Raw genomic sequence first — 11858 nt, forward strand, 5'->3', positions numbered from 1 at the left:
CCAGGGGTCACTTGGATCCTGGGGGGTCACTTGGGTCCTGGGGGTCACTTTTTGTCCCCAATAAAAAGCGCTGACCCCACACAGAGCCCGAGTCCTCCTTCAGCGTCCAGGAGTGGGCGCCATGATGGGTGTGGCGGCCGCCATGATGGGTGTGGCGGCCGCCATGATGGGTGTGGCGGCCGCCATGATGGGTGTGGCGGCCGCCATGATGGGTGTGGCGGCCGCCATGATGGCTGTGACCGTGATGCCGCCATGATAAATGTGGCAGCCCCCGTAATGGGAATTGCCGCTTCGCCACCAGGCCAAGCCGTGTCTCCCGGACTAACGGGACACGTCCCCGCCCCACCTCTCGGTCCGGCCGCCGCGGACCCGCCACAAACCCGGCAACGGCGCCTGAAGCGCGGCGAGCGCAGCTTTGTCCACACTCAAGATGGCGCCGCGCCGAGACACTCAATATGGCGGCCGCGCCGTGGCGTAATGACGTCATTCTCCTTCCGGCACGGGCCGGAAGAGGCGCGGCCATGGCGGCGCGGAGCTGCCGGGGCTGGTGAGGCCGGGGAGACCTTGGGGACACCGGAGGGACTTTGGGGACACCGGGGGGACTTTGGGGACACCGGGAGGACCTTGGGGACACCGGGGGGACTTTGGGGACACCGGGGGTGCTGTTTGGAACCCCCCCAAAAGCAACCCCTCTTTCCCGCAGCTCTTGAGCCACGATCCCCCCGCTTTTTTTTTTGAATAAAAACCACCACTCGATTTTCTTTAAAAAAAAAACAAAAAAAAAAAAAAAAAAAAGAAAAATAGATTTCTTTTTATTCCAAGCCCTTTTTTTTTTTTTTTGGGGAGGGGGTGGGGGGATATCGGGGTCTCCTCAGCGCGGGAGCGGCCGCCGCCCCTTCTTCCTCCTCTTGTGCTTCGTGTCCCCCCTTGGGGGAACCCCCTCGGCCCGGGGGGGTCCCTGCGGGGGTCCCGCGGCACCGGGGGGGGTCGGGAAAACCCCCCCGAATTCCCCCGGTGCCGAAGTTCCCTGGAAAACGCGGGCCAGGAAATCCTGGAGGTCGGCGGGGGTGGGGGGGCTGCCCTTGGGGGGGGCCCTGGGGGAACAAAGGGGGGATTGGGGGGGGGTGGGGACACACCTGGAGACCCCCGGATACCCCCTGGACATCCCCGGACACCCCCAGATATCCCCTGGCCACTCCCCGGTCACTCCTGGACCCCCCCATGTCACTCCTGGACACCCCCTGGCCACCCCTGGCCACTTCTGGACACCCCCTGGTCACTCCTGGACCCCCCCCGGTCACTCCTGGACACCCCCTGGACACCCCTGGCCATCCCTGGACACCCCCCGGTCACTTCTGGACACCCCCTGGTCACTCCTGGACACCCCCGGCCACCCCTGGCCACTTCTGGACACCCCTGGTCACTTCTGGACACCTTCTGGTCACTCCTGGCCACCCCCTGGCCATCTCTGGACACCCCCGGCCATCCTGGTCGCCCCCTGGTCACTTCTGGACACCCCCTGGTCACTCCTAGACACCCCTGGCCATTCCTGGTCACCCCCTGGTCACTCCTGGTCATCCCCTGGCCAACCCTGGACACCCCCTGGCCATCCCTGGACACCCTCAACCATCCCTGGTCACTCTGGACACCTCCCTGGCCATCTCTGGACACCCCCTGGTCACTCCTGGATACCCCCTGGACACCCCTGGCCATTCCTGGACACCCCCTGGTCACTCCTGGATACCCCCTGGACACCCCTGGCCATCCCTGGTCACTCCTGGACACCTCCCTGGCCATCCCTGGTCACTCCTGGACACCCCCTGGTCACTCCCTGGCCATCCCTGGTCACTCCTGGACAGCCCCTGGTCACTCCTGGTCACCCTCTGGCCATCCCTGGTCACCCTCTGGCCATCCCTGGTCACTCCTGGCCATCCCTGGTCACTCCTGGACACCCCCTGGCCATCCCTGGACACCCCCCTGCTCACTCCTGGACACACCCGGACACCCCTGGCCATCCCTGGACCCCCCCCGGTCACTCCTGGTCACCTCCCTGGCCAACCCTGGACACCCCCTGGCCATCCCTGGACACCCTCAACCATCCCTGGTCACTCTGGACACCTCCCTGGCCATCTCTGGACACCCCCTGGTCACTCCTGGATACCCCCTGGACACCCCTGGCCATCCCTGGTCACTCCTGGACACCCCCTGGTCGTTCCTGGACACCCCCTGGTCACTCCTGGACACCTCCCTGGTCACTCCTGGACACCTCCCTGGCCATCTCTGGACACCCCTTGGTCACTCCTGGATACCCCCTGGACACCCCTGGTCACTCCTGGACACCCCCTGGTCACTCCCTGGCCATCCCTGGTCACTCCTGGACACCTCCCTGGCCATCCCTGGTCACTCCTGGACAGCCCCTGGTCACTCCTGGTCACCCTCTGGCCATCCCTGGTCACCCTCTGGCCATCCCTGGTCACTCCTGGCCATCCCTGGTCACTCCTGGACAGCCCCTGGTCACTCCTGGACACCCCCTGGCCATCCCTGGACACCCCCTGGTCACTCCTAGACACACCCGGACACCCCTGGCCATCCCTGGACCCCCCCCGGTCACTCCTGGTCACCTCCCTGGCCATCCCTGGCCACCCCTGGCCATCCCTGGTCACTCCTGGCCATCCCTGGTCACTCCTGGTCACTCCCTGGCCATCCCTGGTCATTCCTGGACACCCCCTGGCCATCCCTGGACACCCCCCGGTCACTCCTGGTCACCCCCTCCTCCCCCCCCCAGGACTGACCGCTGGCGTCCGGCCGCCGTGGCCGTCCTGGCGCTGAAGGACAGGTGGTAGGGGGCTCGGTGGCTGTCCGGGGAGATGGCCACACGCTGGCAGCCGGCCCACTCTGGGGGGACAGAGATGGGGGGACAGCCGGTCACGGGGACCCCAGAGACCCCCGGGGCTGGGGGGTGGCACCACCTGGGGCTGGGGGCTGTGTCACCCCCCTGGGTGGGGTCTGGGGGCTCTGTCACCCCCTGGGTTGGGGCTGGGGGCTCTGTCACCCCCCCTGGGTGGGGTTTGGGGGCTCTGTCACCCCCTGGGTTGGGTCTGGGGGGTTCTGTCACCTCCTGGGTTGGGGCTGGGGGCTCTGTCACCCCCCAGGGGTCTGGGGGCTCTGTCACCCCCTGGGTTGGGGCTGGGGGCTCTGTCACCCCTGGTCTGGGGGTTCTGTCAGCCCCCAGGTTGGGTTTGGGGGCTGTCACCCCCCTGGGGTCTGGGGACTCTGTCACCCCTGGGTCTGGGGTCTCTGTCACCCCCCCAGGGGTCTGGGCTCTCTGTCACCCCCCAGGTTGCCCTGGGCTCTCTGTCACCCCGCCTAGGTTGCCCTGGTGCCTGTGTCACCCCCCAGGTTGCCCTGGGCTCTCTGTCACCCCCCCAGGTTGCCCTGGTGTCTGTGTCACCCCCAGGTTGCCCTGGGGTCTGTGTCACCCGCAGGTCTGGGGTCTCTGTCACCCCCCAGGTCTGGGGGCTCTGTCACCCCCAGGTTGCCCTGGGCTCTCTGTCACCCCCCCAGGTGGCCCTGGGCTCTCTGTCACCCCCCCAGGTTGCCCTGGTGTCTGTGCCACCCCCCAGGTTGCCCTGGTGTCTGTGTCACCCCCAGGTGGCCCTGGGCTCTCTGTCACCCCCCAGGTGGCTCTGGGCTCTCTGTCACCCCCCAGGTTGCCCTGGGCTCTCTGTCACCCCCCCAGGTTGCCCTGGTGTCTGTGTCACCCGCAGGTCTGGGGTCTCTGTCACCCCCCAGGTCTGGGGGCTCTGTCACCCCCAGGTTGCCCTGGGCTCTCTGTCACCCCCCCAGGTGGCCCTGGGCTCTCTGTCACCCCCCCAGGTTGCCCTGGTGTCTGTGTCACCCCCCAGGTTGCCCTGGGGTCTGTGTCACCCGCAGGTCTGGGGTCTCTGTCACCCCCCAGGTCTGGTGTCTGTGCCACCCCCCAGGTTGCCCTGGTGTCTGTGTCACCCCCAGGTGGCCCTGGGCTCTCTGTCACCCCCCAGGTGGCTCTGGGCTCTCTGTCACCCCTCCAGGTTGCCCTGGTGTCTGTGTCACCCCCCAGGTTGCCCTGGGGTCTGTGCCACCCGCAGGTCTGGGGTCTCTGTCACCCCCCAGGTCTGGGGGCTCTGTCACCCCCAGGTTGCCCTGGGCTCTCTGTCACCCCCCCAGGTTGCCCTGGGCTCTCTGTCACCCCCAGGTTGCCCTGGGCTCTCTGTCACCCCCCCAGGTGGCCCTGGGCTCTCTGTCACCCCCCAGGTTGCCCTGGTGTCTGTGCCACCCGCAGGTGTGTCTGTGCCACCCGCAGGTGTGTCTGTGCTCCGTGTGCCCGCTGCCCTCTCACCGGTGACATCGTAGACGTGCCCGTCCATGCGGGCCAGGTAGGTGACCTTGAGGCCGAGCAGGCTGGACTCTGCCCACAGGTCACCCTCGTCGGCCGCGTGCCACCCCCCGCACTCGGCGCAGTAGCGGGCACTGCGGGGGTCCCTGTCCAGCTGGAAGCGCCTGTGGGGACATTGGGGACACCGTGAGACCCTCACACGGGGACACCGTGGCACCCCTGAGACATGGGGACACCGTGACACCCTCAGGGACACTGTGACACCCTCACACAGGGACACCGTGACACCCTGGGACATGGGGACACCGTGGCACCCCTGGGACATGGGGACACCGTGGCACCCTCAGGGACATGGGGACACCGTGGCACCCTCACACAGGGACACCGTGGCACCCCTGGGACATGGGGACACGATGACACCCTCACACAGGGACACTGTGACACCCTCACACAGGGACACCGTGGCACCCCTGAGACATGGGGACACCGTGGCACCCTGGGACATGGGGACACCGTGGCACCCTCACACAGGGACACCGTGGCACCCCTGGGACATTGGGGACACCGTGGCACCCTCACACAGGGACACCGTGGCACCCTGGGACATGGGGACACCGTGGCACCCTCACACAGGGACACCGTGGCACCCTGGGACATGGGGACACCGTGGCACCCCTGGGACATGGGGACATTGTGGCACCCTCACACAGGGACACCGTGGCACCCTCAGGGACATGGGGACACTGTGACACCCCAGGACACGATGTCACCCCCGAGTCCCCAGGACACGATGGCAGCAGGGGACACCGTGTCCCCCCAGTGCTGTCCCCGAGCCCCCCTCACCCTTTGGGGACACTGACACCCTGGGACATGGGGACACCGTGACACCCCTGGGACATGGGGACACCCCCAGGACATGGGGACACCATGACACCCTCAGGGACATGGGGACACCCTGGGACCCTGGGGACACCCCCAGGACATGCGGACACTGTGACACCCTGGGACATGGGGACACTGTGACACCCTCACACAGGGACACCGTGGCACCCTCAGGGACATGGGGACACCGTGAGACCCTCAGGACATCGTAGCACCGTGGCACCCCAGGACACGATGGCAGCAGGGGACACCGTGTCCCCCCCAGTGCTGTCCCCGAGCCCCCCTCACCCTTTGGGGACACTGACACCCTGGGACATGGGGACCCTGTGACACCCCTGGGACATGGGGACACCGTGGGACCCTCAGGGACATGGGGACACCCCTAGGACATGGGGACACCGTGACACCCTCACACAGGGACCCTGTGACACCCCTGGGACATGGGGACACCCCCAGGACATGGGGACCCTGTGACACCCCTGGGACATGGGGACACCCCCAGGACATGGGGACACCGTGACACCCTCAGGGACATGGGGACACCCCCAGGACATGGGGACACCATGACACCCTCAGGGACATGGGGACACCCCCAGGACATGGGGACACCGTGGCACCCTGGAACATGGGGACACCCCCAGGACACGGGGACACCCCCAGGACACGGGGACACTGTGACACCCTCAGGGACATGGGGACACCGTGACACCCTGGGACATGGGGACACCCCCAGGACATGGGGACACCCCCAGGACATGGGGACACCGTGACACCCTCAGACAGGGACACCGTGTCCCCCCAGTGCTGTCCCCGAGCCCCCCTGGCCCCTGTCCCCGCTGTCCCCACCTGTGGCGTCCCCCGCAGCGGGTGCAGCCCATGGCATCCATGGCATCCCTGAACTCCTCCTGCAGCCGGCCCAGGAACGCGCCCAGCGCCCGCGCCAGCTCCCCCTGCGCCAGCTGCTTCCTGGCACCCAAAAATGGGGAGTTTTAACCCAAAATATGGCATTGACACCCCAAAAAATGGGAATTACAGCCCTAAAAACACCCTCACAGCGCCCGCGCCAGCTCCCCCTGCGCCAGCTGCTTCCTGGCACCCAAAAATGGGGAGTTTTAACCCAAAATATGGGAATTATAGCCCAAAATACGGGATTCTGACCCCAAAAATGGGAATTATAGCCCAAAAATGGGAATTACAGCCCTAAAAACACCCCCACAGCGCCCGCGCCAGCTCCCCCTGCGCCAGCTGCTTCCTGGCACCCAAAAATGGGGAGTTCTAACCCAAAATATGGCATTGACACCCCAAAAAATGGGAATTATAGCCCAAAAATTGGGAATTACAGCCCTAAAAACACCCCCACAGCGCCCGCGCCAGCTCCCCCTGCGCCAGCTGCTTCCTGGCACCCAAAAATGGGGAGTTTTAACCCAAAATAAGGGATCCCACCTCCCAAAACCACCATCCCCACCCGAAAATGGGGGTCCTACCCCCTAAACCCCCCCAAAACGGGGCCCTACCCCTCCCAAACCACCATCCCCACCCCAAAATGGGGGTCCCACCTCCTAAACCCCCCCAAAATGGGGTCCTACTGCCCCAAAACCACCATCCCCACCCCAAAATGGGGGTCCTACCCCCCCAACCCCCCCCCAAAACGGGGTCCCACCCCCCGAAACCCCCCCAAAACGGGGTCCCACCCCCCTAAACCCTCCCCAAAACGGGGTCCCACCTCCCAACCACCCCCCAAATGGGGTCCTACCCCCCTAAACCCCCCCCCAAACGGGGTCCTACCGCTCCCAAACCACCATCCCCACCCCAAAAGGGGTCCCACCTCCCATTCCCACCCCCCAAACGGGGTCCTACCCCCCTAACCCCCCCCCCAAAACGGGGTCTTACCCCTCCCAAACACCCCAAAAGATAGGGGTCCTACCCCTCCCAAAGCACCATCCCCACCCCAAAATGGGGGTCCCGCCTCCTAAACCCCCCCAAACCGGGGTCCTAAACCCCCCAAACCGGGGTCCTACCCCCCTGAACCCCCCCAAAACAGGGTCCTACCCCCCTAAACCCCCCCCAAAACGGGGGTCCCACCTGCGAAACCGCCCCCCAAAACGGGGTCCTACTGCCCCAAAATCACCATCCCCACCCCAAAACGGGGGTCCCACCTCCCATCCCCACCCCAAACCGGGGTCCCACCCCGTAAACCCCCCCAAAACGGGGTCCTACCCCCCCAAAGCCACCATCCCCACCCCAAAATGGGGTCCTACCCCCCTAAACCCCCCCAAACCGGGGTCCCACCCCCCCAAACCCCTCCAAACCGGGGTCCCACCCCCTCAAACCCCCCCAAAACGGGGTCCCACCCCCTTAAACTCCCCCAAACCGGGGCCCTACCCCCCTAAACCCCCCCCAAAACGGGGTCCTACCGCTCCCAAACCACGATCCCTACCCCAAAATGGGGGTCCCACCTCCTAAACCACCCCCAAAACTGAGGTCCCACCTCCCATCCCCACCCCAAACCGGGGTCCTACCCCCCCAAACCGGGGACCCCCCTATCCCCCTAAACCCTCCCCAAAACGGGGTCCCACCCCCTTAAACTCCCCCCAAACCGGGGTCCTACCCCCTTAAACCCCCTCAAAACGGGGTCCCACCCCCCTAAACCTCCCCAAAACGGGGTCCCACCTCCCAAACCCCTCCAAACCGGGCTCCTACCCCCCCAACCCCCCCCAAACCGGGGTCCTACCCCCCCAAACCCCTCCAAACGGGGTCCTACCCCCCTAAACCCCCCCCCCAAACGGGGCCCTACCCCCCCAACCCCCCCCCAAACGGGGCCCTACCCCCCCAACCCCCCCCCCCCAAACCAGGGTCCTACCCCCCCAACCTCCCCCCAAACCGGGGTCCTACCCCCTCAAACCCCCCCAAACCGGGGTCCTACCCCCTCAAACCCCTCCAAAACGGGATCCTACCCCCCTAAACCCCCTCAAAACGGGGTCCTACCCCCCAACCCCCCCCCAAACCGGGGTCCCACCCCCCCAAACCCTCCAAACCGGGGTCCTACCCCCCCAAACCCCCCCAAAACGGGGTCCTACCCCCCTAAACCCTCCCCAAAACGGGGTCCCACCCCCTTAAACTCCCCCCAAACCGGGGTCCTACCCCCTTAAACCCCCTCAAAACGGGGTCCCACCCCCCTAAACCTCCCCAAAACGGGGTCCCACCTCCCAAACCCCTCCAAACCGGGCTCCTACCCCCCCCAACCCCCCCCAAACTGGGGTCCTACCCCCCCAAACCCCTCCAAACCGGGGTCCTACCCCCTCAAACCCCCCCAAAACGGGGTCCTACCCCCCCAACCCCTCCAAACCGGGGTCCTACCCCCCCAAACCCCTCCAAACCGGGCTCCTACCCCCTCAAACCCCCCCAAAACGGGGTCCTACCCCCCCCAACCCCCTCCAAACCGGGGTCCTACCTCCCCCAACCCCCCCCCAAACCGGGGTCCTGCCCCCCCAACCCCCCCCCAAACCGGGGTCCTACCCCCCCAACCCCCCCCCAAACCGGGGTCCCACCCCCCCAAACCCTCCAAACCGGGGTCCTACCCCCCCAAACCCCCCCAAAACGGGGTCCTACCCCCCTAAACCCTCCCCAAAACGGGGTCCCACCCCCTTAAACTCCCCCCAAACCGGGGTCCTACCCCCTTAAACCCCCTCAAAACGGGGTCCCACCCCCCTAAACCTCCCCAAAACGGGGTCCCACCTCCCAAACACCCCAAAACGGGGTCCTACCCCCTCAAACCCCCCCAAACCGGGGTCCTACCCCCCCAAACCCCCCCAAAACGGGGTCCTACCTCCCAACCCCCCCCCAAACGGGGTCCTACCCCCCTAAACCCCCCCCCAAACGGGGCCCTACCCCCCCAACCCCCCCCCCCCAAACCAGGGTCCTACCCCCCCAACCTCCCCCCAAACCGGGGTCCTACCCCCTCAAACCCCCCCAAACCGGGGTCCTACCCCCTCAAACCCCTCCAAAACGGGATCCTACCCCCCTAAACCCCCTCAAAACGGGGTCCTACCCCCCAACCCCCCCCCAAACCGGGGTCCCACCCCCCCAAACCCTCCAAACCGGGGTCCTACCCCCCCAAACCCCCCCAAAACGGGGTCCTACCCCCCTAAACCCTCCCCAAAACGGGGTCCCACCCCCTTAAACTCCCCCCAAACCGGGGTCCTACCCCCTTAAACCCCCTCAAAACGGGGTCCTACCCCCCTAAACCTCCCCAAAACGGGGTCCCACCTCCCAAACCCCTCCAAACCGGGCTCCTACCCCCCCAACCCCCCCCAAACCGGGGTCCTACCCCCCCAAACCCCTCCAAACCGGGGTCCTACCCCCTCAAACCCCCCCAAAACGGGGTCCTACCCCCCCCAACCCCTCCAAAACGGGGTCCTACCCCCCTAAACCCTCCCCAAAACGGGGTCCTACCCCCCTAAACCCTCCCCAAAACGGGGTCCCACCTCCCAAACCCCCCCAAAACGGGGTCCTACCCCTCCCAAACCCCCCCCAAAACGGGGTCCTACTCCCCCAGACCGGGGTCCTACCCCCCTAAACCCCCCCCCAAACGGGGCCCTACCCCCCCAACCCCCCCCCCCAAACCGGGGTCCTACCCCCTCAAACCCCTCCAAAACGGGATCCTACCCCCCTAAACCCCCTCAAATCAGGGTCCTACCCCTCCCAAACCCCCCCAAAACGGGGTCCTACTCCCCCAAACCCCTCCAAACCAGGGTCCAACCCCCCCAAACCCCTCCAAACCGGGGTCCTACCCCCCCAACCCCCCCCCAAACCGGGGTCCTACCCCCCCAAACCCCCCCCCAAACTCACGTCTCGTACTCGCGGCGCCTCTCGGGGCTGCTCACCCGCTCCCAGCCCGCCCGCAGCACCTTGAACGCCGCCTCCGCCCGGGGGTCGCGGCTCTTATCGGGGTGCACCTGGCAAGGGGGGACAACCCTCAGGGGTCCCTCGGGGTTGTCCCCACACCAGCCCCCCCCCCCCCCGGATGTCCCCAACCCGGGTTTGACCCCCACCAGCACGGCCAGCCGCCGGTACGCCCGCCGCAGCTCCGTGTCACTCGCCGTGGGCTCCACGCCGAGCACCAGGAACGGGTCCAGCTCTTCTTCGGCCACTTCGGCCATGGCTACCAAACGGGCCACCTCCTCCTCGCCACCCGAGGGGACACCGGCGAGGCTCCTCCGCCGCTGTAGCCACTCCCGGAGCAGCTCCCGGCAGCGGCGGAGCCCCGCGGAAGCTCCGCGGAGGAAGAAGCGGAGCCCGCCGAGGAGGAGGAGGAGGAGCAGCAGCAGCAGCGCCAGCAGCGCCCCGAGAAGCCGCAGGCACAGCGCGACCCCCGCCCGGGCCACCCGGAGGGACCCCCGGTGGCCTTTCCCGGTGGTCCCTTGGTCCTCCTCGTGCTGTTGTCGCGCTCGCCGCCGCGTCCTCCGGGTGTTGGTGTTGTGGTCACCCTCCGGGATTCCCCGGTGCCGACAGCCGAGGCCACACGCGATGGCCCGGGAGGGGCTCGGGGGAGCGGCTGGGGGGCCCCGGCAACCGCAGCGACCCCCGGGGTTGGGGACACTGCCGGGGTTGGGGACACCACCGGGGTTGGGGACACTCCCGGGACCGGCGACGCCACCGGGGCTGGGGACACCGCCGGGGTTGGGGACACCGCCGGGGTTGGGGACACTCCTGGGGTTGGGGACACCACCGGGGTTGGGGACACTCCCGGGACCGGCGACGCCACCGGGGCTGGGGACACCACCGGGGCTGGGGACACCACCGGGGTTGGGGACACCACCGGGGCTGGGGACACTCCTGGGGTTGGGGACACTCCCGGGACTGGGGACGCCACCGGGGCTGGGGACACCCTCAGGGCTGGGGACACTCCCGGGACCGGCGACTCCACCGGGACTGGGGACGCCACCGGTGTTGGGGACACGCCCGGGACCGGCGACTCCCCGGGGCTGCGGACACGCCCGGGGCTGGGGACACCCTCAGGGCTGGGGACACTCCCGGGACCGGCGACTCCACCGGGACTGGCGACGCCACCGGGACTGGGGACACTGCCGGGGTTGGGGACAGGAGGGTCGCGCTCGCCACTTTCGTCGCCGTCGTCGCCCGCCGGGCCGGGGCCGGTGGCGGGGGAGGGGCGGTGGCCGCAGATCCCGTTCCAAGCCCCCCCGGGGCCGCCAGCTCCGGTAGCCGCGTCCCGGTGCCGGGGCTGCTCCATGGTTAAGTCACGGCCATGCCGGGCCTAGGGAGGCGACAGCGGGGTCAGCACCCCCCGGGTGGGCACGGGACAGCCCCGGAGGGACCCCCCCGAACCGGGACCCCCCGACCGGACCTCGGGACCCCCCCCGAGCGTCACCGGGACCCCCTTAAATGGACCCCGGGACCCCCTAACAGACGCCGGGAGCCCTCAAATGACCACCGGGAGCCCTCAAATGGCCACCGGGACCCGCCGGATGCCCGGACCCGCTCTCGGATCGCCGGTACCGGGAGGCGATCGGGGGGGTTCAGGACTCACCACGCCGGTACCGGGGGGTACCGGGGGGAGGTTCGGGACTCACCCGCGGGGATA

The 11858-nt window shown here is 67.6% G+C and overlaps 1 protein-coding gene across 1 annotated transcript; it reads right to left on the reverse strand.

Annotated features, from left to right (window-relative positions):
- Positions 1-827: 827 nt before the first annotated feature.
- LOC138102110 (dnaJ homolog subfamily C member 14-like) lies at positions 828-11507 on the reverse strand. Its single transcript, XM_068999869.1, has 7 exons — positions 11358-11507; positions 10309-11259; positions 10106-10212; positions 6104-6223; positions 4379-4539; positions 2793-2895; positions 828-1094 (listed from the first exon to the last, which is right to left on the reverse strand). The coding sequence occupies exons 1-7, from the start codon at positions 11505-11507 to the stop codon at positions 872-874; spliced, it is 1815 nt and encodes a 604-aa protein (XP_068855970.1). The 3' UTR covers positions 828-871.
- Positions 11508-11858: the final 351 nt, after the last annotated feature.

Source organism: Aphelocoma coerulescens, unplaced genomic scaffold, assembly GCF_041296385.1.
Source record: "Aphelocoma coerulescens isolate FSJ_1873_10779 unplaced genomic scaffold, UR_Acoe_1.0 HiC_scaffold_608, whole genome shotgun sequence".
NCBI lineage: Eukaryota > Metazoa > Chordata > Aves > Passeriformes > Corvidae > Aphelocoma > Aphelocoma coerulescens.